Source organism: Aptenodytes forsteri, unplaced genomic scaffold (genome assembly GCF_000699145.1).
Source record: "Aptenodytes forsteri isolate BGI_AS27 unplaced genomic scaffold, ASM69914v1 Scaffold249, whole genome shotgun sequence".
Taxonomy (NCBI): Eukaryota; Metazoa; Chordata; class Aves; order Sphenisciformes; family Spheniscidae; genus Aptenodytes; species Aptenodytes forsteri.
In genome coordinates this window covers 1,248,801-1,275,903 of record NW_008796188.1, presented here as the reverse complement: position 1 = coordinate 1,275,903, position 27,103 = coordinate 1,248,801, and the positions used below count along the sequence as shown (strand labels likewise).

Genomic DNA, 27,103 nt, shown 5'->3' with positions numbered 1-27,103 from the left:
GTTGGGTTGATGGTTGGACTCGATGATCTTAGAGGTCTTTTCCAACCTCAATGATTCTATGATTCTATGATTCTATAAGTGTCTGGGGAGAAACCAAACCTCCCAGCTCTGTGCTTACTTCTGCACAGCGCAGGAGAAGGCTTATTACCCAAAATAAACCTTCAGGCCACCTTCTAATACAGTCACGATGTGAACCAGCCGAGAAAATACCATCTACTTTGCTCAGATTGAGCCATGTGGGATCTGTTTTGGTTTTCTCCAAGCAGGAGTGTCTTCCATGGAGCTGCCGGTGCCACCAGTAGAGCTGGCAGGTGATGGCTCCGGCTAGAAACGACCCGTGACTCGGGCTGTATCTTCAATTCCCAATAAATTAGCGCTGAGCACAGCTTCAGATGTTAGTTGGCAGAGAGAAGCGGATCAGTTTGGACATAAGGCAGGGGGAGAAGGGTAGATCCGTGCCTTTAGCAGCATTTCTTATTTTAATTGCAGCTTCTTGCGTACTCACAGGGATGAACTTTGTAGCCCGCACCTGAGCGTACAGTCAGCTGGAGCTTTATTAAGATTTTTTGAGCTATGCTCTAAGCCGAAAGCTCCGACGAAGTCATGGAAAGCCAACGCCAGAAATAGAAAGCTGTGCAATCTGCAACATATAATACTCTGCAGCCAGCTTGAAGCACGTGCTAAATTAATCCCCAATTTAATTAACGCTACTCTAATCCTTCAGTGAAAAGAGCAGCTCAGGATTTGTTTGGAAACACTGTCCTGTGTACAATAATGCATATTAATGTATTTAAAAATGCAGTCATCAAGGAGTTTTTGCTCTATTCCCGACCTGGGATGCACTAAGGAATGAATTTACAGGCCCTGTCCTCTGAAAAGCGGGATTGGAGATTGAATGAAGGTCCGTGGTTGGGCTTCCCAACATCACAAAATTAGTTTAAAAAATGTAAGGTACGAACCAAACCCCAGGTCACTGGAATTTATTTTTCAAGTTTTTCTGGCATCTGAGCCAATCAAAGGGTTTTCAGGCTTATTTTTCACCCTGTTGATGGGTGATTACAAGAAACAGGCCTAATGAAATAGCAGCGACAGCCTGGACCGGCACTCAGCCCCGTGCCTCCAGGAGGTACCACTAAAAGAAGCCATTCAAAATGATGCTAAAACTGCAAAAACTGGCAAAACCATGGCCGGGACGTGTCTCTGTGGATGTTCACACCCCTGGATGCACCCCTCCAGTCTCGGGCTGACAGACAGGGTTTGCCGCAGAGCCTTTTTGGGTTTGCTCTGCCCAGGGACATTCATTTTAGCAAGCTAAATGCACCCAAAACCAGACGGTCTTGAGCTTCTGGGTCCACTGAGACCTTTTCCTTATACTTACAGCAAATATTTAACCCACACTAATGCTTCTCAGCCCCAGCACGGAGCTTGGGAACATTTAAGATGCAGCTAATGAGGACTGGTCCAGGCATATTCCATCAAAGGGTTTTGTAGCTGGGCTTTTAATTTTTCTCTTAGTAGAAAACAGCCATTTTGTAGAAAATGAATTTTTAGAAATGACAGTTTTTCAAAGCCAGTTTCATGTTTATAGTTTCATCCTCGCATGTGTTTTTTTGCAGGAAAAACAATGAATGCTGCCTGGCTTTTGGCAGCTTTTCTAAAAAAATGCTGTTTATTTTACTCTTCTTGTTATTATCGATGATGAAAATTAATAACTGTGTGTTTTAAAACCGAAGTTTCTTCTACGGCGTAGAAAATGCCTTCCCCTCCCCGTCTGTGATTGCAAATGGCTACATGCCAGAATTTTCTATTTAAAATTACAAACCCTGTCGCTTTTAAGTCTCTTATGGATACTTGCAGGCTGTATCTTATTTGCTTGATGTGGATGTACAGGGGTTTATCCGCAGATGGGGCACAACACCCAACCGTGGGAGATACGTGGAATTAAGTCAGAGCTGAACAGACCCGGGGCAGGTGCAGAAATGGGCAGAATAATTTCAGATGGAAAATGTTTCAACAAAACAGTTCCCATTGCCCAACAAGTTAGACTAAATAGAAGCTCTCTCCTCCAACTTGTCAGGTAATTACTGAAGGAAGCATATGGTTTCTCCTCTGGAGTGTTGGAAGGGGATCAACACCAGGCAAAGCGATGGAGCTAGGTGGGATTGGTAGGAGTGGGCGTCACGGGGGGATAACAGCATCAGGATTGAAACTGGAGGAGTTGGTGGGCGCTGGCCCAAGGGAATGGGTCTCCAAATTGTTTTCCCATGCCTTAGATAGAAAAGCTGGGCTTTAAAATGTGAAATATTAATAGCTGCTTGGTCTGTAAAGGCTGCTGAGATAAAATGCTTGAGATGTGGAGATGCTGCTGGTAGACAACGTCACTGCAGGTGCAGAGCATGAAGTTTCACGTAGCCAATGTGTAAACCAGCCTCGCTGTCAGAGTGGGGCTTTTAAAATGTTGTTTGTTCCCAAAAGCTGAACAAAATGTGTGTTTTGGTTTGTGGTTGGCGGGGAGGGTTTGTTTGCTCAGTAGGGGATGAAGGTGACAGCAGCATGTCTGGCCAGGGGTTTCTGGAGGTCTCTGGACCAACCTTCTTGGACCAACACTTGATCGGTTTGGCCGTGACTGAGTGTTGAAGCCTCGGAGGATGGTTAGCTGTAAAGAAGGTAGATCTGAGCACTGTGGATGTTCTCGTTTAGCCTGACAAATCCATGCATAAGCCCATTCCCACCCGTGCAGTCTTTGGCTTCGTTTGCCTTGGGAGCTACCAAATGAGCAGGGTTCAAGAAAGTCCTCTTGGGAGAGGAAGGCTGATCCCTTTGCTGCCCGATTCAGTCAGCAGAGTTGCATCCTCTTAAGCGATGGGTTCCTGAGATCTCATGGAACCTCATGTCATCCAGTATCACCTTATTCTTCCCTTGTCCTTCTCCTCTGCCCATATCACCCCATGGTCTGGTGTCTTCTGCTGTTGTCTCCCGCTGCAAATCTTTGTGCAGCCCTTGCCGTAACAGCTCTGTGGCTGTGATTCCTTGGTGCTGAGTTTCCAATGCATCGGATTGAATACAGTGCTGTTAAAAATTGAAATGCATCATAAAATAGTAGAAAAATACCAAGGAATAGTAAGCAAAGAAAATAAAGAGTGACTCATCTTTAAACAGAAGCTCTTCAGATGTAGAGGTGGCATTGCTGGCCACAGGCATGGATTCATATTAGTGGGTAACTCAGTTTTTAGGCCAAATTATGCACAGTTAACAACTTCATTTGCAAATCAGCTCCCCCCCCCCCCAAGTCCCATATGCTCCCTCTAGTTTGTTGGGATGTGAGACCATAGCAGCAATGCTAAAGAGAGAAAGGTTACGTGCCCCAGCTGCGTGAAGATGCCTGTGTGATAGAGGAGCCCAAGTGCTCATATATCACACTCGGGTCTGATTTGCATCCCATTAATTCTGCCTCAGAAAGTCTCTTTCGAGTTAGTTTTAGCTTCTAGTGGAAGAGGGGGACTGACCTCGAGTTACTTGGTATTCAGCACAGATTTGGGATGTCGAAACCTCACATCACCCATAACTTGGTAGTGTGTCTGAGCCCATGTGCTGCAAAATACCTTTGTCTGGCTTGGAGCAACTTCAGCTGCCAAAAACATGAGCTCCTTTGAATTTAACACACTTTTTTCATTATTTAATTACCTACGTTGTCTCCCAAGTGGCCTCAGGCTGCGTCAGAGATGGGGCAGCGGACATGGGGTGCCCCCATGCTGTTGGCATCGGAGACCGTACGGATAGTAGAAACGTCTGTTTGGGGGACGGAGGAGTTTATTTGTTTTAGTAATATGGGAATGCATTTAAAATTCTGTAACTATCAGCTAGAACGTAGATGTCACCTCCTGTTTCCTGTAGCTTGGAAGTACGGGCCAAGCTGGAGAAATCATGCATCTCTGCGTTGCAGGGAAGGTGAGCCCATGGGATGGGCAGCAGTGTAAGGACCAGGAGCCTGGAGATGCCCTTGGTCCCGACGGGCAGCAGTGGTGATTTGGGCTGAGTCCCAGGTGTGCTCTGCTCATGGCAAACACTGCTGCTGGGTTTCCTTCCTTGATGCCCAGAAGCCTGATCATCCAGGTGGAGCACTCCCGACTGCTTATCTCCTGCTTTTGAGCAGCAGAGATTGACCAGATATAGTTTTCCACAGAGGGACAAACATGCCCACGCTGGTGGACACCACCCCACCCACCACAGCCCGCTAATCTCCCCCCTTCTTCTTCCAGAGGAGACGACGTTCGAGGCTGGAGTTAAAGTCCAGATCCACAGCCAGTCTGAGCCGCCTTTCGTCCAGGAGCTGGGGTTCGGGGTGGCCCCTGGATTCCAGACCTTTGTGGCCACCCAAGAGCAAAGGGTAAGTCCTAAATTTCATTTACACACCAAGATCCTTCCAGTGGGTCTGTATGAGAGGTTGCTTCTACGTACCGATGCCCCTTGAGAGGCATCTTCATCATTAACAGCTATTTTTATGCCTTGCTTCAAATTGGTTGGGATGAGGGCAGTTTTTTCAGCGTTGCTTCCCGTGCATTGCCCACAATCCTTGTAATTTTGGCCACAGAAAGGACTTCATCCCTGGTAATTTCCCTGCCTTGCTCTTCCATGGTTATGGTTCAGCTGTGGCAGTCGCTCAACGTGCTGGGTACCTTCCAACCTGCCAAGAAAGGATGTTTTGTGCCAAAAGGCTCTCACACTCCAAGGATATAAAAAGAGACGAGAGGAGAGTGTTTCATTATGTAGATCAGCGTGAATCTTTTCAGGTAACACAGAAATAGTCACGTTACTTATTATAACCTGTGGTGGAATGCTCGTGGCTCGGGATGCATCACCCTCCCTGAGTCCCGACGGTGGCACATCATCACGGTGCAGAGGGATGTGATGTGACGTAGCATCATTAGACCCAAATCCTGGTTAGGCATTCAGAAAGCCGGCCAGCAGAATAATTTTTTCCCCCAGCTTGGCCCCAGTGCTTTCATTCCTAGCCCTCCTGCTTCATTGCCTCTCTCATTTTCCTCCCTGCTCTTGCATCCACCCTAAAATGAGACATAAATCAAGTTGAGGAAAGCGAACACGAGCTGTTGGAGGCTTTGTTCTGATTAAATCTCCGTGGAGATCAAGGCCGCAGTCGTTACACTTCAGCTCAGAGCAACGTGAGGAATTCACCACCAAATATATCGTTAAGGCATCTCTCCGTGGCCACCAGGTACCAAAATACACCTGAAGATGCTGCATTTCAGCGAGCCTGGATGCAGATCTTCCCTCCTTCATTACGGCGCGCTTGTGTGTAATCATCCAGGAGATAACGAACGGTGTGGGTTCCCGGTGGGCCAGGTGGAAACTTCTCAGCTAAAGCAGAGAAATGTTTCGCTGTTGTCGGTTCATATCTTGTGGGAAGTCCGGTGGGCTGGAGAAAATGAGCAGCTTTCTTAGCGTGCCGGGCTCTCGTTTGGAGTGTTACACCTTAGTAACAGCGAAGGCAAAGGGCTCTTCGGGGGCTGAGACAGCAGCTGCTGAAGTCCAAAGCAGAAACAGGCTTGGAAGCCCATCACGGGCATTTTTCATGGCCGTTCCCTTGACACAAGCCCTTCCATGCGCCCCCAACGTCCTCACCTTGCTCCACAGCTGCTTTCTGCCGTCCCAGGGGACCCAGCAGCATTCGGCATTGCTTACGTGGGGCATGCTGCGAGGTAGAGAACCTGGAAGGATGGAAAACTGATTAATTACTGTTGGCAGTAATTACTAGGCATTGAATGCCTTATCCATCCTCTCTCGCGGGGGCATCTCTTGAAGCAGCCTGGGGGTCTCCACACACTGAGGCAGCGGCGCTGGGGCCAGCCCCGTGCCTGTAGCTGCCATTGGCAGATGCAGCACAGAGCAGTGGGGTCTGGATACGGCCCTGGGGTTCGGGCTAGCGGCTGGTTATCCCCCACAATGGCTGCACACGGGAGCCCTTCCCATGCCAGCACCCGGCAGGCGGCTCGCAGATGCTGGGTTACCCCAGGGAGGACAAGTGACTTGCCAAAGGTCATGGAGGAAGTCAGTGTTGGAGCAGAGGGTCCCATGTCAGACTAGATATAAGGAAGAAATTTTTTACGCTGAGGGTGGTGAAGCACTGGCCCAGGTTGCCCAGAGAGGTGGTGGATGCCCCATCCCTGGAAACATTCCAGGTCAGGTTGGACGGGGCTCTGAGCAACCTGATCTAGTTGAAGATGTCCCTGCCAACGGCAGGGGGGTTGGACTAGATGACCTTTAGAGGTCCCTTCCAACCCAAACTATTCTATGATTCTGTGATTCTGTGTTGGAGCAGAGGGTCCTGTGTTGGGGTCTTGCATTTCCATCCCCGGCGTGCACATGCCTTGGAGCAAAGCCTTCTCTTCTTTTCTCAGCAGCAAAGAGCAGGATTTTTGTTTAGCAGATTGTCAGCTGTGAAAAATATCCCCGGCAGAATCAGCACCCCCTTAGTGAGACCACATTAGCTCCGGAGAAAATGTAACCGCGGAGATGCCGAGGCTGGCGATCAAGAAGGGCATCGCCAGCCGTTTACATGGCGCTTCGCATGCCCCATTAGCAGGCAGGCAGGCAGGCAGCGCTGGGCAGGGTATTGTGTTGTGCGGTGCAGCCGCCTGATGCTGAAAGAGTTTGGCAACACCTCCTCGAATCAAACTCGCCTGGCAGCGCGAGCGGTAATTGGAAAGATTTGTCTTCCTTAAATATCCTGGCTTCAGCAAGATTTGGGAGCGTGGCTGGGAGCTGGAGCCTGCAGCGAGGATCTCAAGGACTTTGTTTTAAGATAGAAATAGCGTACATGGTGGAGACTTTTAAGACAGCTGCTGTAAATCTTCCCCATCCCATTGCCAGCATTAACTATTTCATTATTTCTATTAAAAAATTAGATTTCCTATCAGGAAGACAGCCAGCTGAGAGAGAGGGAAAAGAAACGATCCCTCCCCAAATCCCTCCTTCCAGGCAGGGAAGATGTAGAAGATGACAAGAAAAAGAGATCTGGGGGGACTCTTAGCTCGAGTGTGTCCCCTCTTCTGCAGGTTTTGCCAGAGTTTTGGTGCTGGGAAAGGGAAGGGCACGTTTCTGCTCGGGGCCAGGGGTTCTGTAACTGGTTTAAAATTATACCACAGGCTGCAATGCCTTTACCCAGGAGACCCGGAGGGCTCTTCAAGCCTGGAGCAGCATTCAGCTCCCCGGGCAATGCTGCTCACCCCAATTACTCCTCTCCGTAAAGTCACTTTTTAACCTAATTACAACCATTACAGCATACGCATGCTACTGCCTCCTCTAATTACCCTGCAGGGACCGGCCAGGCATCACCCACCTTCTCAAGCCCTGAATGCACATCTTTTATTCAGACCTTTGATTTAATCTTTTTTTTTTTTTTCCCTACTAAATTTCTACATCTGGGGCAGGCACGTGCTGCTCCTTCAATAAGTCAGAGCAAAAGGTGGAAAAGCCCATGAACGTCACCCGGAGGACTGAGTCCGGCCAGTTACTGGGGTCCTAAACCATGTGTTTTACACCGTGAAACATAAATGAAATGATCCTCCAGCTGGAGAAGAATAGAAATAAAGATAAAGAGAAGGTCGTTTTATGTCTCCCAGCTCAGAGCAGCCTCTGTGTTAGTTATAAGCGCTTTTCCCAGTGATAAAAAAAATAGGTGTGGAATTGGGCCGACTTGCCTTGGCGTGATGGTGGGAGCCATGCATCGTCTTTGAGACAGGCTTTGGGGTGAAGGGGATTTATTCATGGCTGGCTTAGAGGCTCGTGGCTTTATTTGTGGCTCTGTTACTATTCCCTATGGCTATGCTCAAATCTATCCCTTCGTCCCCCCATCCCAGTCTGGAAATAAGAGTATTTACTGGGCTTTACTTACTGATTTCCTGCCTTTCCAGGTATGCAGCCGCTTAGTGCAAGCACGGACTTGCGTCTTGGTGTCAGGGCAATAAATCCTGGATCTTTATACCAAGAGCTTTCCAAAAGCCCCTGTCGAAAGCAAACTCTGGCTCCGTGATGGTGCGTGATCCCATTAAATCTCCCTTTAAAATTAGCTGTCAGTCTAAAAAAAAGGAACAAAATCAGTTTTTCTCCTCCTTCTGCAGTGGCTGAGCCCTCTGATTCCTGCAGAGTGACACTTTTAAGATACATTTACCAGTTTGGGAACTGCATCGTTAGTGCAGTAACGGTGTCGTGCTGGTTTGCACTAGTAGCATTGTAAGAGGGACTTTACACGCATATCGGTTGCGCGTGCTGAGTCAGCAAAAGCAGTCCTGCAAAGGCACTGCCAGCAGGAGATTTCCTCCATAAAACGCGGTTGTTAGGTTATGTAGGCCACGCTGGTTCTTTGCTGCGGACTGGTGCCTAAAGGGAGATGCTTTCTGTCTGAAACCTCAGACCGAAGATCCCCTGAAGTTTAACAGGAGCCGGGACCGAGCTCCTTAAAGCAACTCAGGAGGTGGTGCAGCAGAAGGCAGCACATGATGGACAGTTGCGATTAAAACAAGAGTGTCTTGATGGAAGACGGTGGAAAACATCCTCTCTGGGTGACTTTCCGTGCAGCACGGCAGTGGCTGTGTCTGAATGCAATGTGAAAGGAGCTAGAGTGGTTTACATGGACGTGCGAGACCATAGCTGTTTTCTGGGGGTTTCACACCGTTTTCCACAGGGAGAGCCGGCCGTGGTCCCCGTCGTGCCTTGCAGCGAGAGATGCTCCAGCCTCGCAGGGGAGCAGTTTCCATGGCAATTGCTGAGTCTAATGAATAAGGTTTGTTTTCTCATGAATGGGCAAAACCCTGAGCTGCGCAGGGCCTGGCTTGGGGCATGCCGTCACCCTCCAGACGGGTCCCAAGGGAGGGCAGGACCACCCCGAGTAGGGCAGTGCCCTTCAGCTCCCACTGCTCCTGGCTTTGGAGGGATCGACCTCAATTTTTCCCTTTTCCTGGCTGTTTTGGGTGAGGCTGGTGCTATAACAAGCCTCTCCGGACCTTGTGTTGTGCATGGCCTTGGGGAGGCTGCAGTATCCCCCCCATACCCCTGCACAGCACCATGGCACCAAGGCATGGGCAGACACACTGGAAGTTATATTTCGAAGGGCTGATCCCTTGGAGGAAGACAAATTCCTCCTGGATTTTGCTCCTTTTAATCCCCTTTTTCCAGCTGGGTTTTACAGCATCGTATCGCCGCATCTTGGCAGCATCACCCGAGCCTCTCCCATAACGGATGGGATCAGATAATGTTACTTCCCCAGCTCGGCTGCTCCCCGCTAACGCCATCGGCACGGCACGTTAGAGAAGATGGAAAGCGCACTAAAAATGGCAATTTCTGCCAAGTTGACAATAAAAATTTAAGAGGCTTCAATTAAGCAACAGGTTCGAAGATGGAGCAATATTGTTTAATAGGGCTCTAGCGTGCCTTGGAGACTCATCCCCTCGTAATGCTTGCATGGGACAGAGAGCATCAGCTACCAACAACTGCAGTATCAAGAAGTGTAATTACAGAGGCAGGAAAACGGGACTCGGGGTCTGGCAGCGATCGCTCCGAAGCCCGTATTTCCAGACAGGGTGTAGGCAGTGGCATTTGAAAATTGGGAGCAATTAAATAGCATTTCCCATGTTTCCTAACCCTCACTCAGAGCATCTTCTCCTACCTACGGTCTTACACCTCCTCCTGCAAAAACATTCACTCTCTGATTTCTTTCTGTTTCCCTTAATCCCACACACTCTCCCAGTTGATTTCCTCCAGTATATCATCAGGCTGAATTAATTCAACAACAAGAAGCAAACCGGCAGGCAGCGGTGGCCAGCCGCATAGAAAACTTCATTGCACAGGAGTGGTTCAAAGCAGGAGATGTAAGAAAATGATTGCATGGCTGTTTTTGTAGGGCAGCAGCGTGGTTTTGCTTGGAAAACGGTGTTAGGAGTGAATCAGCCTGTTTGTAAAAGGATGGGTTCGGAGGCAAGCGATGGAAATGAGTCAGGGCCGGGAGCGGTGTGTCTGAATGAGGAGAGATTGGGAAGGGCTTGCTTAGGAAGGAGGTCAGTAGGAGAAAACATCAGGGATGTAGATGAAGTAACGTGACGGCCGGTCACAAGCGGTGTTCCCCAGGGCTCAGTTTTGGGGCCAGTCTTGTTCAATATCTTTATCAATGATCTGGATGAGGGGATCGAGTGCACCCTCAGTCAGTTTGCAGACGACACCAAGTTGGGCGGGAGTGTTGATCTGCTCGAGGGTAGGAAGGCTCTGCAGAGGGACCTGGACAGGCTGGATCGATGGGCTGAGGCCAACTGTATGAGGTTCAACAAGGCCAAGTGCCGGGTCCTGCACTTCAGCCACAACAACCCCATGCAGCGCTACAGGCTTGGGGAAGAGTGGCTGGAAAGCTGCCTGGCGGAAAAGGACCTGGGGGTGTTGGTCGACAGCCGGCTGAATATGAGCCGGCAGTGTGCCCAGGCGGCCAAGAAGGCCAATGGCATCCTGGCCTGTATCAGAAATAGTGTGGCCAGCAGGAGTAGGGAAGTGATCGTGCCCCTGTACTCGGCACTGGTGAGGCCGCACCTCGAATACTGTGTTCGGTTTTGGGCCCCTCACTACAAGAAGGACGTCGAGGTGCTGGAGCGTGTCCAGAGAAGGGCAACGAGGCTGGTGAGGGGTCTGGAGAACAAGTCTGATGAGGAGCGGCTGAGGGAACTGGGGTTGTTCAGCCTGGAGAAAAGGAGGCTGAGGGGAGACCTCATCGCTCTCTACAACCACCTGAAAGGAGGTTGTAGCGAGGTGGGGTCGGTCTCTTCTCCCAAGTAACAAGCGATAGGACGAGAGGAAACGGCCTCAAGTTGTGCCAGGGGAGGTTTAGATTGGATATTAGGAAAAATTTCTTTACTGAAAGAGTGGTGAAACCTTGGACCAGGCTGCCCAGGGAAGTGGTTGAGTCCCCATCCCTGGAGGTATTTAAAAGACGAGTAGATGAGGCACTTAGGGACATGGTTCAGTGGGCATGGTGGTGTTGGGTTGACGGTTGGACTCGATGATCTTAGAGGTCTTTTCCAACCTTAATGATTCTATGATTCTATAATGGTCTGGGTGCTCCTGCTAACCCTTCACCATATTATATGGATAAGAGGATTTTTAAAAAAGACAGAAAGCTGCTTGCTGAGGACAGGAGAGCTTCAGAGAGTCCAACTCCCACTGCACACCCCCCAAATTGGGCACCTTTGTAAAAGTTTGGCCAATGTAGTCCAACAAATACAGCCAATGGCATCTGGCAGAATGAGGGGGGAATACTTTTGCTGGCTATAGATATGCCAAGGAGGTGACCAGGAGGGAGAGGGTAGAGTTCATTGCAATGTAAGACAGAGTTTGCACGTGAGCAAAGAGTCCAGCTCATTTAGCAGGGTGCTAGAAGCAAGTTGTAGATGGTCAGCACGGCAAACGCCAGGAGCAGCCGTCCAACAGGTCCTGGGAGCAAATCCAGGATGAGGCTCAGAAGGGGCTGCCCTCGACTTTTTGGGGAGCCACAGGAGGTTTCACTATTGCTATTTGATTTGCAAAATTATTTCCAAGGAAATGGAGACCTGGAGGAGCCTGGAGCTCCAAAATGACATTTTTCTTCTGGTGTCCGCTCACCTTCAGCGCCTGGGGACGCGTGAGCTGTGTAACTTCCCCGAGCTCTGCTCAGGGGGACCTTCCAGGTGCTGGAAGGGTTAAGCTCTTGTCCTTAAAGACAACTTTTTTGGTGCTTGCGTGAAGGGAGCAAATGAGAAGGAACAGCCGTATTGCACCCAGCACAGCAAAGGTAGATGGCAAATAGACAACTTCCAGCATCATTAACTGGGAGATGGTGCCAACGAGCTGCGTGTGCGTCGAGCTTTTCAAGCATTTTACAAGTGCTAAAGTTGCCTGGGATTGAAATTCTATTACGTTGATGCTATTTGATGTCTCATTAAAGAATGGAGGTTTCTGGTTATTATTTCATTTGGAGCAAATGCAAACACACCCCATCGAGATTTTGCAATGTTCAGGGGCTTGCATCCCTCCTTGATGATCGCTGCCTGAAGTTTGGTGGCATCAGGTGGGGACCCACACGTGGAAGAGGCAGGAGGGGGGCTGAGCTGTAGCCCAGAGCTGAGTCGATGTACGATGCATCCCCAAAGCCGGATTCGTTGCAGAGCCCAGCTGCAAACTGGGCTGAAATTGCCCCAGCCTCGTGCTGGAAACATCTCCACCGCATTTCCACATCTTCCCTATTGCATAAAATTAAACATGCAGAAAAAACAGAGATACCACTTAGAATAAATTTTAAAAAAAGGGCGCTCTGGCTGTAGACAGATGTTGGCAGTTATCGGGAGGCTCAGTGCCAAGAGCAGCGTGCGAAGGGCAGCAGCGTGGCCAGGACAAAGGGCTGTGGCAGGGAGGAGGCTGTGCTGAACGGCCCCTGCTGCTGCGACCTGCTTCCCCCTGTGTTTGCTGAGAGCAGCCCTTCCTTTCCTTGCGTTTCGGGCAAGCAAGATCCATCCTGCTTTTAAGGAGACAAGTCAATTTGTTCTTTTTCTTTTCAGCGCCTGCCAGTTCGTAACTGATTGTCGTAATCCCTAATAGCTGGGATCAAGAGAATTTAAAAAGCATTTCATTAATTAATTAAGTATTAACGATTGTGAAAGCGCGAGGATGTGAGTTTGTCAACCTCAATTAGAGGCTGAAGCTGAATTTCTATAAGCGTGGGACCGCGTGGTGCCGGGGAGGGGTATGTGCGGGCAGCCCTTGGAAAGCTGCCATGGCAGCGGAGCAAAATTAGAGCTCAGCACTACTCTCCTGCAGGAACCGAGGACAGAAATTGTCCCTGCTGCCTTTACGCCTGCTTTTCCTTTTGCTTTTATGGTTTTTTTTCCCTCCAGCTTCAAAGAGAAGTAGCTCGTCTTTGGTGGTAGCAGAGCAGGTTGGAGTGGAGCAGCTCAGCATCCTTGGGCAGCCTCCCCCGGTCCAGCGCCGGAGCCTTCCCGCCAACCCCAAATTAGCATCATCTGGAAGAGGAAAAGCGATTCTCTCAAAAGGAGGAGATGTCTGCGTGGCTGCACGCCGCCCAGGAGGGGCTGCAGGGGAGAGGAATCAAATCCAATTAGCGTCTCTCCCGTTTACGTTGTCTATATGGCCACGGTCTGTGGGATTGCTCCATCACGCGCGCTCCTGTTTGCTGGCTAGTGAGGCAGGCTTGGCTCCCCGGTGCGCTCTTCCAGGCGATACAGCGGCCTCGTTAGCATCGTGGGCAGGAAATTCAAATGTCAAATGTCTAAAATGAGTTGCTCGGGCAGCTCTCCGGGGCTGAGCGCTTTGAATGTAAAGACTTTGCTTGAGGTTGCAGCCCCAAGAAAGCACACATTTCGGTGAGGAGGGGATTAAGGAGGGATGCTCTTATGGATGGGTTCACCATTGCATTAACCCCAGGGCTTGCAGGGCATTGGGACTCCTGTGCCAAGGCGGGAGAGGCAACGGGAGCAGGGATGGGGCTGGTCTGCGGGGGAAAGAAGCCACGGGGGCTTGAGGGAAGAACCTCGGGATCCTGCTCCATTGCACTGCAGGGCAGGAAACCTGCCATGGGCTGCGAAGCGTTTGGCCCCTTGGTTTGAGTCTTTCGCTGCAGGGTGCACTATTTGATGGGTAAAACCATACCCGGCTCTGGGGCTGGATAGTCTCCTCTTTGAAGAATAACAGGGAACATTTCAGAGGATGTGACCCAGCGGTCCTGGCAGTTGCCTTGTACCTGCGAGCGATGCTGCTGTGGCTCCAAACACAGACGGTAACGGAGCAGCTGCCTTCAGAGATAATTGGAAATAAAAGGTCAGGACAAGAGTTGACTACGTCAGAGACGGTACGTTGGTGCCTGCACACCAAAACCACCTGGGAAAGGTGAAGGGAGCTTTCCTGGGACCAAATTACCTTTGGATGTTGAGGCAGGATCTGGGAAATGTGGCTCCCCGCTTCTCTGCAGAGCCCAGTCCCTAATGATGTGCCTTCTCCCTCCAGGGAGGTCCCGCATCCATATCTGGCTGCTGATCAGTCGAGAGTTTGCTTCTGATTACAAATTACAGAGCGCAAGGGAAGCAACGAGTCTTTCAAGCTGTAATTACCATGGAGGCTCCAGGTAATAGCCCTTGATGAGCCCCTTGGAGAGAGAAGAGTTCATTGACTTGCTCAAGGGAGGGAGGGTCCAACCCGCCAGCCCAGGGAGATTTGTCTCTAAAATCTTGCCCGTGAGGAAGAAGCACAGATTTGCTTGTCAAACTTCAAATGAACCCTTGCTGCAGCACTGCTTCCTACCGAGCCGGCAACGGAGGGGGAAGCGCATGGATTCCCAGTGCCGGTCCCCCGGGTGTGGGAGATGCTTTGGTTACAGCCGCCGCATCTCGGGGCTCTGCTCAGAGGCATAGCCAGTAGCAAGAAATCCTGCCCTGTGTTATAGAGACATAAGAGGTAGGGTTTCATAAAAAACAAGGCAGCACCGAGGTGCGTGTGTCGCACCCCGTAGGGCTGTGCTCCGTGGCCAGGAGTTTCACTGGGGAAATTTCCTTTAAAAAGTAAAAATTGGAGCTTCCCTGGAGTCTCTTGTCAGTCCCAGACACAACATGCTTTTCTCCAAAACAGGGGAAGCCTTTATACTGCAGAGCAAAAAAACCTCCACGGGTGTTAAATGTACCAAGAGGCTTTTTCTGCTCTTAAGTATCAGCAATTCAGAGAGGGGTGGGGAGAGCAAAAGTCTTGGCATGTGGCAGGGGAGATGTGTTGCACCTATTCCTGCATTTTTAGGAAGCCAGCGAAAAGTGAATTGCACTTGCACCCTTGCACACACACACTTGGGCGTGTATAAGTGTGTGCACGGGGCTGTGTGCCTGGCAAGGCAACAAATCCCCAAGGAATGCCATGCTTTTGGGGAGAGGCAAACCAGCTTTGCTTCGCGGTATGGGGGTAGTCGGTGCTCATGGTCCCCGCTACAAAACAGGCCATAACTCTGTTAATGAAGTTGCGTTGATTAGGGTTTAATTAATCATTCAGCCCGTGCACCTCCTGCAGACGCGGTGCCAGTTCACGAGCACTGTGGCTCAAATCCAACGCTGGCTGAGCAAAAGAGTGTGTAAGCTAAATATCTGATCGCGACTCCATCGTTTTCTGATCCCATCACCTACATTCAGAATAAAATTTAAAGGGCTTAAAAGATTTGTGTGTAGCTGTGCTTGGAAGAGAGCCGATTCCATCTGAGACCACGATTATTTATTCTCCTTTATCATACAACGTGCAACATATGGGCCCCTTTCTCCACTGCAGATGACTAAATGATGGCATCTGGTACTCTATTATATTGCAAGTGTAAAGCAAATGAGAAAAGATCCCCTTCCAAACAGCACTTTGCTATTGTCACAAAGACGCTCTTGATATTTTTTTTCCGAGGTGCTGCTTTGCTGACTTTCAAAACCATCCCATTCAGAGCCCGGCCTGTTTCTTGGAGGATGCCGAGATTGCTGGGAACTGGTTTTTTTTCCTTTAATGCCTCAGCTGGTCCCTGCAGATGGGCTCCCTCCGTCACCTGCTGCATCTTCGCACCCGTTGTGGATATTGTCTGTTCTTCAGATCGGACCGGCTGAGCACAGAGATCGGTGTGTGTTGCTCCGAGCAGCTGAGTAGCTCTCGCTGTTGCTTTTCAAAGCAGCTTGAGCAGCAGCATGGATTGAGGCAGATTTTGCGAATGCCAGAGCTCACGTCCCTCAGCAAGCAGCCGGGGCACCCATGGGCGATGCCGGCTCCGGCATGCATAGCATCCTATTTCTTTGCACCTGCACACCAGGACGCAGAGGCGCTGAGCAGACCACGCAGATCTGCCGTGGCTGAACATCCCTGCAAAGTTTTCTGTCTCGTTGGCACTTGAGACCAGGGATGATGCTCACAGGAGCAGGGGAAGGGAGTTGGTGATTCCCTGCTTCCCTGGCTGGTGGAGGATCCAGAACCAAAAAAGAAGCGTTCACCGTTACATGGAGACCCCCTTCACCCTTGTGCAGGCAGGGTCTGAGCTTTTCTCAGGTCTGTCCTTGGGATCATGCAAGGGAAGACCTTGAACTACCATCTCATCATGGGGAGGACCTGTCACAGGAGCAGGGGAAGGGAGTTGGTGATTCCCTGCTTCCCTGGCTGGTGGAGGATCCAGAACCAAAAAAGAAGCGTTCACCGTTACATGGAGACCCCCTTCACCCTTGTGCAGGCAGGGTCTGAGCTTTTCTCAGGTCTGTCCTTGGGATCATGCAAGGGAAGACCTTGAACTACCATCTCATCATGGGGAGGACCTGTGGCTCGTCTAGGAGATGGGTATGCCACAGGGCTGCCATGTCCGTGGTTCCAGCTGGTCATAAAACCCGTGCATCGGCCTGTTAGAGAGAGAAGTCACTGGGAAGCAGTACAGCGCCCGTAAATGCAGCAAGCAAGGTGCTGGAATAAACAAAGCACTTCTGGATACCTGGATGGGAACTGTTCCTGGCAAAATTGTCGTCTAGGAGATAGGTATGCCACAGGGCTGCCATGTCCGTGGTTCCAGCTGGTCCCATAAAACCTGCATCGGCCTGTTAGAGAGAGAAGTCACTGGGAAGCAGTACAGCGCCCGTAAATGCAGCAAGCAAGGTGCTGGAATAAACAAAGCACTTCTGGATACCTGGATGGGAACTGTTCCTGGCAAAATTGTTCCTAGAGAAGGAATAACTTTGGCTTGGCTGAGTTAAGAGCTTGCCCCACCCCAGAGGGCAGGATCACCCTCTCTGAAGCCTGGCATTTTCCCCAAACTCTCCTTTAGCTTCCAGGTTTCATGCCCCTCCAAGGCAGACTGTTCCCATACCCAGCTGTCCTCACCACAAGACACGTTCATCCCAGCATCTCACCTTTCTCTTCCTGGCTGCAATTTAAGCCCATTATGGGTTTTTAACTACTGAGTCGTTCGTAAGTCAAAGCCACGGGGAGATTTACCAGCACCCCAGCATTGCAAGCTGGTGCACAAGGTGCACATCTTCTCGCAGGATGCATTGGAAAGCTGGAGCTCTGCTCTTGCAGGAGATCTCCCGGAGAGGACCTAGAGCAGAGCGTGGGCTCCAAACGCCTCGCGCTGTGGTAATTTTGTCATAGTTACCCCAGGTCCATGCCTGAAGGATACATGGGGTCGTTATTCATCCAGCAGCATCTGCAATGTGCCTCCACTTTGTGGATCATCTCTTTTCTCCTCCCTTTCCCACACATCTCCAGAAGAGACTGAAAACAAGCACCGTAGAGCCCTGCCACTAGGTCCTAGGCTCATAGTCCATCAACGTACGTTTACGTATTTATTTTAGGATGTGATTAATGTTACTACAGTTTTTAAAAGAATGTTTTTGTTCAGCCAACGTGCTTTGCCAGCACAAAACGTTCTGTGTTTGGAGCAAAGCACAGCAAATTGGATGCTGCTTTAAAACACAAAGAAGGAGGGGTTAGGGGAATGCTATTTTCTGCTCTCTAGCAAAGAGTAGTGCAGAGCATTTAGCAAAGATAAAGAGAAATGGGAAAGGCTGCCAAGCTGCAGACAGAAGAAGAACAAGGTAGATTTGGCCATGGGGCCCAGAGAGTGACTGTTTTTCCTCCAGCATGTTCTGGGCTCTGAATTAAGGTTGCTGAGGTGGGTTGTGGAGTCCTGCTTATCTTATCTTTGCATTTCTGTTAAATAAAGCAGTAACAGCAGAAGGGTTTGCATTGCACTAGCACTGAGCAGAGCAACTTATGAGCCTCATGCGAGGTGGTGTGCAAACGGGAGAGAAGACGACAGGTTCCTCATCATCATGGGGTGCCAGGAGAGTGGATAAAGTGTATCTAGCTCCACAGGGCTCTCCCTGAGCATGGGTGTTCAGAAAAGGACATGACTGACTTGTCTGCCTTCTCCGAGGCTGCAGCGAGGTACTGCTCTGCAGCCCGGTACCGTCTCCCATGGTAGCACTGCTCTGAGTAGAGCCATCCCTCCATGGGGAGCATGAAGGTTTGGAGGCTCCTTATGACACTGGTACGCCCTTTCCTTGGCACTTTTCACCTTCTGCAGCAATCTCTAGTTGCTGAACTGTTCTTGGTCCTTTCCATGTGCTTCCCAAGCCCCTGGCCATCTCTGAGGGTTGTGATCTGCTGTAATTTTTATCAACAAGAAAAGTGCCTGAAGAAGGGAACAGTGCAAATGTGGCAGCTTTGCTCACACCGGAGCGATCACAGCCGTTACCAGGATCTCACTGCCACCCCTTTCTGCTCCTCAGTGTCACCAGGGCTGTCTGCATTGTCCCCACGAGTGGCAAATAGTAGCACAGCCTGCAGATTAGACTAAGCTGGAGATGGGAGCTGTTGACACACCGATGCCAATGACCCCGTGTTTGTTCTCACCAAAGTCGGAGATGATTTGCAGGCCGGAGCCTCCCCTTCAGTCCCTGCATGGGCAGGATTTTCCCGATGGTGCAAGAAAGACCACAGAGCTGGTCTTGGACAACCTCTGGTGCTGCACATCTCCAGTGCACCATCCTGCTGTGGCTCTGCTCCTGGAGGTGCTGGGCTGGAGGGACTCAGGAGAGCAGCTCTGGAGCAGAAGAGCTTGCTAAAGGCTCTCACTTGGCAAAAATCATGCTGTGACCTTTCCTTGCAACAGCACCGCTTGGCCCCCTCCTTAAAAACATTAAAATTGTGCTCTGGGGGCTCCTCTGCGGCAAGAGGAGGGAGATGCTGCGCCCCCCCTCCTCGCTGCCTGTCCCCAGCATCCCCTGACACCCCGCTCCTCCCTCTCTTGCAGCTGACGTACCTGCCTCCGCCGTGGGGTGAATGTCGCTCGTCGGATATGGGCTTAGACTTCTTTCCCGTTTACAGTATCACGGCTTGCAGGATCGACTGTGAGACCCGGTATATTGTGGAAAACTGCAACTGCAAAATGGTTCACATGCCAGGTCAGTGTGGCGGGGCGGGGGGCAGGGACCCCCTCCCTCCACCCAGCCTGGGTCATTAAGGGTGAATAAAGGAGCTGGGAATACCTTTCCCTAAGGAAAGAAGGATGTTAATTGCTTTTGCAAAATGCCTTGAAATAGGGGCAAGACGTGGCAGAGGGACGTGGGTCTCATTTCCCCTTACTTAGCCCCGGTTAACACCCCTGGGTGGTATTTCCAGCAGCCCACTCCTCGGTTTGCAAGACAAGGCCCCTGCGGCAGGCAGAGGTGGGGCAGATGCTCCAATACCTCTGCTGTCCATCCCCAACCTGGGTTCGCTTTGCTAAAGGGAGGTCCTTGTGGTCTCTGCGGAGAGCCCAGCGGTCCCCAGCTCCCTTGCAGCAGTGGTGGCTGATGCCCACTGATAGATGTGTCCTTTCCATGCAGGGGATGCTCCCTTCTGTACCCCGGAGCAGTATAAGGAATGCGCAGAGCCTGCGCTCGGTGAGTACCAAGAGAGATCCCTGGGTAACACGGGTGTCCCAGACTGGAGGGACTTCCAGCAGCCTGTGTCCTCCTGGCTGGCAGGACTGGGGTGATCTAGAGCAGTTGCAACCTGGTGATGGGTGTTGATGAGACCCAACTTGTTGGGAAAGGCTGGGTGCACCCTGGGATAAAGTTTCTGCTGGTTCTACATGGGGCATGGGGCTCCATCAGCGCAGAAACCCTCGGGATAATGGACACCCAAGGCTATGTAGGAGGGGAGCACCTCTGGGTCTGGGTTCGGGTCTGGGTTTGGGATGGAGGGACCCATTCTAGGTCTGGATTTAGGAGACTCAATCATCACATGTTCCCTGAGCAAATGCTGGTAAGAGTGTAGCCTCCAGCAAAAGGCCTCTCTCCAAGATGGTGGGGATGGCTGTGCAGTGACGTGGGAGAGAAATGGCCAGGACTGGGTTTCCTGCAGCTCTTCTGAGATATGACTCCTTGTCCCCTCTCTGGGTGGCATGACCTCAGCTCCCACATCTGCTGTGTGTCCCTGACTCCATGAGATCTAACTCTGTGACCTTCTCCAGGTTTGCTTGCTGAAAAGGACAGCAATTACTGCATCTGCAGGACACCCTGTAACCTGACCAGATACAACAAAGAGCTCTCCATGGTCAAGATCCCCAGCAAGACCTCGGCCAAGTACCTGGAGAAGAAGTTCAACAAGTCAGAAAAATATATCTCGTGAGTGTTGCAGAAAACAGATCTCCTTTGCTTTATGGGGGAAAGTGTCTGTAAAGCCCCATTGGCTGTTTAAACCAGCCTGTGCTAAGACCAGACCTTGCCAATGCCTCCATCACCAAACAGAGGTATGTCCTCCAGGGGGGGGGTTAGGGTGAAACCCTTGAAGAGATGACATGTAGGTTGCTTTTTTCTCAGTAGACATCTTTCCAGACAACTGTATGTTCCTTCCCTGGCCTTGTCTTCGTGATCATACTCCATACCCACCAAAAAACGTGCAAAAACCCCTCTTATTTTGACAGGGAAGCCCAGTCTTGCTGGCCCTGTCTGAGATATGGCTGCTCTCTACCTAAGTCTGGGCTGTGGACCTCAGGCAGCCGCTGTCTTGGACCTCTCCCAGCCCTGGCCACATTATTGCCTTGTGGAGGCAGCGAGAGTTATTCCATATTAAGCATCCTTTGGACTCTTGCTGTTACCATCAAAGTGAGATCCAGAGCTCAGATCCTGAGACATCTTGGGGAAACGTTTTCCAGCTTCTGCTAAAGCTGCCAGAGTCCTAACGGTGCCCTATGGTCTTGGTCTCCAGGAGGTCCAAGCGTCTGTGGGTTGCTGAGGACCCCAGAAAGAGACCAGTCAGGACAGAGAGGGGAATAAAGCCCCAAAGTCCCATTTTTTTTCTTGTCCCAAAGCACATGAGGCCGCTGGTGCCCGATGGGCTGATGCTGTTGTCCTCTTTCTACAGAGAGAATATTCTTGTGCTGGACATATTTTTTGAAGCACTCAACTATGAGACAATTGAGCAGAAGAAAGCCTATGAAGTGGCAGCCTTACTTGGTAAGGAGAGATCGGGGGCATGTTTTGGAGTCTGTGTGAGCCTTTGCTGGAGTCTGTGTGTGTTTATGGGACAGACAGATGCCACGAGTGGGTGCGCAGCTTATGTGCATTGCCTTGAAAATCCCAGCAAGGTCCAGCCACCTGCTTGGCCAGCACGCTTTCAACCCCATCCCTTATTTTCCTTCCAACACCAAGCCATCCCAGGAGTGTCCCAGGGGCAACAGCTAGTCCGTGTATCACCCGTGAAAGGTTAACGTGAGCTGCTCCATCTCAGCTTTCTACCAGGGCCCTGTTATTTGGAAGTCCCAGGGCCAAGCGGGTGATGAATGCTCTCTGTGGTGCCCCCCATGCTGGAAGGGTAGTGTGTGGAGGAGGACAGCTCTTAAAACCATCTACCCATCACCTCGTACATGCTCCAAATCTATCCTCCTTTCCAGGGAGGCCAGCCAGGTCCCTGAGCCTTTGGGTGGTGCCCCGCAGCTTGATGGAGAAGGTGGAGGAGTTGTTGGGTTGCTCAGCCTCAAATTGGGTCAGGCTTTATGGGTGCTGGCTACAGATTTGGGTGCTTGGGACCCATTGGGTCTTCGGGGTGGAGGTGTTCGGTCAGGAGAAGCAAGCATGCTCTGTGCCCATGCTCAGCCTTGCAGCTGAGCCATGTGCCACCCCGAATCCCCAAATCCCTCCTGGGATGCAGGGAGCGATCGGTACCTTGGGTTGAAAGCTGGAGCCGGGCCATCCCGCGGGGCCAGATGCTGCGAGCCTGCCCTGGGATGAGGGATACTGCAGGGAGCACCCCATGTCCTCTTGGGTGCCCCCACGTCACCCCGCAGTGGTAGCTCTGCAAAACGTACATGCCGTGAGCCCTTCTGCACCTGCTGTGGGTTCCCCAAGAGTGCTACAGTGAGGAAGAGGAGGCTGGTGATGAAGCCTCTTTGACATAAGCCTCCTTATTTGCATGACCTTGCATGACCCTCGTTCCCAGGGCACCACGGGCTTTGGGCAGAGTCTCATCTTCCCCCGGTCCTCAGCCCCTTTTGAACCAGCACTTTGCCCCCAGGCACCTTTTTTCCTCTCTTTCTTCTGTCTCTGTCTCATCGACACCCACAGCAAAGGTCCCGTAGCCCCTCCACCCATGGGTGCCTTTGCTCTGAGCAGCGACACAGTTGAAACATGGGCGTTTTGCAGCAAAATCCATGAGGTTTTTCTTCCCTGAAGCACACGGTTTGGCATAGCTCAGCATCTCACAGCAGGAGTTCTCTTCCCAGCAGATCCCTGGAAGTCTCCTCTCCCCAAGGCTCCTCGTCCACAGCCCTTCCCCGGCCCTGGGGGATCGCAGGACTCAAGCAGAGACAGCCTTGAGATGCTCCCCTAAAAAGCAGGCCATCTTCCCCCTCCCTTTCCTCTCTTTGGCAGGTTTGGGTTTTCAGTCAGCTCCAGGGGACGTTACCTAATTCTTCTCCAGCATCTTTCTGCTTCCCCCACCCAGTTTGGGAATTGGGCTGTGGGATTCCTGGGATGAAACCTGCTGTCTAACTCTGACAGATGGCTTCCTCGGATGCCAGTGCCTGTGTTAACAGAAGTATCGCATCCTCATGAGGCTTCCAGCTGATGGCCTCCTTAGCAGGAGAAATGCTTTGGTGGCCGGCAGCATCCTTCCCGGGATGCTTTTCATGCCAGTAGAGCTGATGGTGTTTTTGGGAGTGATGCATTTCCCCACTCTTTGGGGACAGCAGCACCCAGGGCAGCTGCACTACGGTTGCACGGGTGCCTCTAAGAGCATTTACCCCGGGGTAAAAGCCGTCTGCATGCTGTTCTCTCTCCTAGGTGACATTGGAGGCCAGATGGGGCTATTTATCGGTGCTAGCATCCTCACTATACTAGAGCTCTTCGATTATATATACGAGGTAAGACCCTCGCCCTTTGCCTTATTCCTCTGGCGGGGTGTGAGTTTGCCAGCCTTGATGCCAGGTGGGGTGGTCACGGACCAGGACCCTCCGTGCCCAATGTGCCCACGTGGATTGTTAACTTCAATTAATGAAACTATATAATTAATACTCTACAATAGTGTTATCTAGTCGGTCACAGCCATGTAGCACGGTGCGGAGGTCCCTGCATCAACGGGGGCTCTCCATGGGGGGGGTGGGCTGGCATGCAGCCATGGCATGGCATAGCCAGGTTCGCTTGGCACGCTGCCTCTGCTAACGAGGTTTGCTTCTCGCTTGGGCTAATTAAGCACCACCTTTCATGTGGCTGTGCTGCTTCCCACCCTGGATCTCGCACTGCCCGAGGTGCGGTGGCTCCGGGGTGCTGGCTGGGGACCTGCTGCTGCACCCTCCTGTCCCCGTCCCCAGTTGGGCTTCTCCCAGCAGCACGCCGTTACCATCTTCTCATCAAAACAACTTTAATTAACGCCTGAGTCCCAGTCCAGCCGTCAGGCGGGAGAAGCAGTGAGACCAGACCTTGTACCGCTGCTGGGGGGTGGAAAAAAACCCCAGTCCCTGTTATCTGCTGTCTGCAGCTCTGCCAGCAGCCCTGCAGCAAGGAGCTTTCCAGGAAGCACCGAGACGAGCTCGAGCGTGGTCCCGTGGCTCCGCAGTGGCCAAGAGCAGCTGCTCCGGAGAAAAGTGCAAGCCCTCTTTAATGGGAATTACTGCAATAAGCAGTCCAGAGGGGACATTGCTTTCTGGCAGCCCTCCCTCCTCCTGCCCTCCAGCAGCAGAGTTACGACCCTTGTATATTTTTAATCTCTTTTTGCCTAAGCAAGTTCCCCCAGTGAATGCTGATGTCTCAGCCCAGCATCTCCCAGGGGATTTTGGCTTTTCTATGCCGCGGTGCCAACACAGGCCTCGGTGGTCCCATGCTGTCACAGCCTGCCTGTGGGCATTGTCCCTCCAGCGTCCTCCGCCGCTGCCCCTGCAAGCGCAGAGGCAGATTCCAGCTGCTCTCTGCACCCTCCTGCCATTTTGACTTTTCCCATCCCGTTTTTTTCACCTAAACGGGCCATGGTCCAAAATAACCCTCCCTGGAGCATCCCCCACCAGTCGTTGATTTTCCTTCCCAGTCTTCACTGCCACATTGCAGAAGGCTTCGTGTTGGGGGTCAGGCTCATGATTTTTGTTTATAAAAGGGGAAACTGAGGAAAGGAGAGGGGCTGCAGCTGGATGAGAGCTGCTGAGGGGCACTTGGTTTGCACCAAGATGACCCCAGGGATCGGACCACGCGAGCGTGTCCTGTTTTATAGCAGGAAAGAATGAGTTTATGGATGGCTTGGGATAGTTTCAAGGAGGATGCAAACACCTATGGAGACAGGCAGTTCCCAGCAAATTTGGCACGTCCCAGCCCAAGGTCCTTTGCCCTGCTCCCTGGGAAGGTGCCTCCTGCTAATTCAGCTCATTTATTCATTGCCTGGTGATTTTAATGCAACGGCTTTGGGCCCCCTGCACCCAAATACACAATATCTTAGACCTGCGTAGTCCGGCACTCTCATAGCCCTGTCTCAGCCCTGTATCATGATAGGACCAGGGATTTTTAATCCCATGGGATACTGCAGTAGTCCGGCACTCACATAGCCCTGTCTCAGCCCTGTATCATGATAGGACCAGGGTTTTAATCCCCGTGTGCCAAGCCAAGTGGGTGCACAGGGATGTCGGGCAACCACGGTCTCTGCTCCGAGCTCACTGGGGCATCTTGAAAAACCTCTTAAAGTTATGAAAGTTGGGATGCTGGCTTTACGTTTTAAGACAGTCACTCCCCATCACAGTCCCTTCTGGGCAGCTGTTAGCACTTGGTGGCATTATTCTGCAATAAAATAAATTGAAAATTACAAGCATAAAGCTCATAATGGCTTCAGAGTGCAAACAAAACCTGCGCCTCAGTTTATATCTCAGGCTGAATGCACACAGTATTTCATTAAAATCGCTTATTCCCGGCTTTCTTGGGGTTCTTTCATAAGAAGGTAATAAGAAACCTCGCAAAGTTTGGATTTTTCTTCTCTGTTTTCCTCCTTTGTTTGACATCTGCTTACAAAACTTGGCAAATAGTTTCCTCTTGCTGGTTATTTTTTCCTTTTTTCTTCTTCTTCTTCTTGGGCAAACGTGGCTTAAAAGAGCATCCTGTCTCCTTGGAGAGACTCCCCGTGCACACCCGGGGATGCACCAGCAGGTTCACCCAGCTATGCCCTACGTGGGGCATCTTCATGGCCACCCATGACAGCTATTTAACCCACACCAGACGGGAAGAAAAGGAATAAAATGTCTTAAACGATGCCTAAGCTACATGGTTGATCTGATCTGCTCAGGGTTTCATCAAGGTGGGGGGTTCAGCGCACCTAAAACTCATTCTGTTTTCAATGAAGGCATTTGTAAACTCTTTGAGATTGCCAGCAAACAGATAGAACTATTCTTTTCTGGTGGGTTAGCCAAAATCAGATGAAATATTGACCCTAGACATCGGGTTTTTTGCATCGTTCACTCAGCACAATCCTCCTCTTGGTCCTGCCCCAGGGCAGAGTTGTGCTCCTGGGCTCATCAGGGTCCTGAATCCCCACCACGCACCTCTGTATGCCAGCCAGCGTCCACCTCGCTTCCTTAGGAACTGACCCAATTTTTCATGTTTTTAGCTGTCGTCTTTTTTTTTTTTCTTTTCCCCAGTGGAAGTTTTTCAGAAAAACACTCACTTTTCAACCTTTCTGGGATTTCCCTCGAAAATATGTTCTTCAGCAGCAGCGGCTGCCAGGGAAATAATGTGGCTGTGAAGGGAAACGGTGCTCACATAGCTGACATTTTTCAATAAAACCCAAATATATTTAAAAAATTGAGGTTTGGGGGGTTTTATTCCATGTGAAGAGATCAGTTTTGACACATGGGGTGGTTTTCTTGGAAAGATTGTCTCCTTCTCCTTATCCTTTGGAGGGTGTCCTCCAAACGCAGCGCATCCCCCCGGGGCTGTGCCCCCAGCCCCGTTGGGTGAGGCTGCCCCGTGCCTCGTGGATGCCCACGCAGGCAGGGCAGATGCGCTTGCCTGTTCCTGCCCAGCTTAACCCAAGCTCCCTCTTTTGCAGCTGATCAAGGAGAAATTATTAGACCTACTCGGAAAGGAGGAAGAGGAAGGGAGCCATGATGAAAACGTGGTAAGGAGCCCCATTGGGAGAGAGGAGGAAATTTCCCTGTGGTCGGCTCTGTAGGCAGGCGAAGTCGCTCGATACGGATGCAGCGTTTGGCCCCAGCTTGAGTTATTTCCAAAGGATTGATGCTATGGCTCGGCCAAAGAAAGGAGATAGCGGTTGGGGAGGGACAGGGAGCATCCAGTGGCCCCGGGGTAACCCTGTCCCCCGCTCTCCGTCCGCAGAGCACTTGCGACCCCATGCCAAATCATTCGGAAACCATCAGCCACACTGTGAACGTGCCGCTGCAGGCCACCCTGGGAACGCTGGAGGAGATCGCCTGCTGACACCGTCCGACCGCTCCACAGTGCCAACACCTAAGGAAGGAAAACTGCACAGGAAAGCAGGGACCGAGCTCAGGTTTGCAACGGGGGAAAAAAAAAATAAAAAATAAAAAAAGGAAGAAAATCGCTATGCATTAAAAAAAAATAAAAATATATATATATATTATATACTCTGCCAAAACCAAGCGAGAGGCACCTTGGACTTGACTTGTGTTGTCCTTTCCTGTGGGGGGGTTGTCTTCAAGATGTGAAGGCAGCAGCTCATTTTTGAACTGTACAAAACAAAGAGACCACCACCACCAAAAACAAAACCGAAGCCCCGCCATTTCACATACTGCCAAATGTATAAAGCACTTGCATGCCAGTTCTTTTTATGGCAATATATTCCTATCTGTCTTTATAAGCTCTGTTCCTCTTTACAGTCTCTGATTTTCACTACAAGAAGGAACTCGCGGGCCCAGCCATCCCCTGAAATCACCATTACTAACGTCGTAGGCTGAATTAGAATAAAGAAAACAAAAAGTCGCAGCTCTTGGATTCTTCTTACGTTCTTGTCCTTCGTGTCAGTCTGTGATGAATCTTAAGCTAAGCCGGGTCCCCCAAGGCTGGGCCACCCCCGGCGA

The 27,103-nt window shown here is 51.0% G+C and overlaps 1 protein-coding gene across 1 annotated transcript in view; it reads left to right on the top strand.

Annotated features, from left to right (window-relative positions):
* LOC103906055 (acid-sensing ion channel 2) overlaps positions 1-26,523 on the top strand; it is a 528,687-nt gene extending 502,164 nt beyond the window's left edge. Inside the window, exons 3-10 of the mRNA XM_009287881.2 lie at positions 4,260-4,387; positions 18,848-18,998; positions 19,422-19,478; positions 20,051-20,204; positions 20,944-21,035; positions 22,860-22,939; positions 26,095-26,163; positions 26,382-26,523. Coding sequence (XP_009286156.1) covers positions 4,260-4,387; positions 18,848-18,998; positions 19,422-19,478; positions 20,051-20,204; positions 20,944-21,035; positions 22,860-22,939; positions 26,095-26,163; positions 26,382-26,483 — 833 coding nt within the window. The 3' untranslated portion in view covers positions 26,484-26,523. The remainder of the gene's footprint in view (positions 1-4,259; positions 4,388-18,847; positions 18,999-19,421; positions 19,479-20,050; positions 20,205-20,943; positions 21,036-22,859; positions 22,940-26,094; positions 26,164-26,381) is intronic.
* The last annotated feature ends 580 nt before the right edge of the window (positions 26,524-27,103 follow it).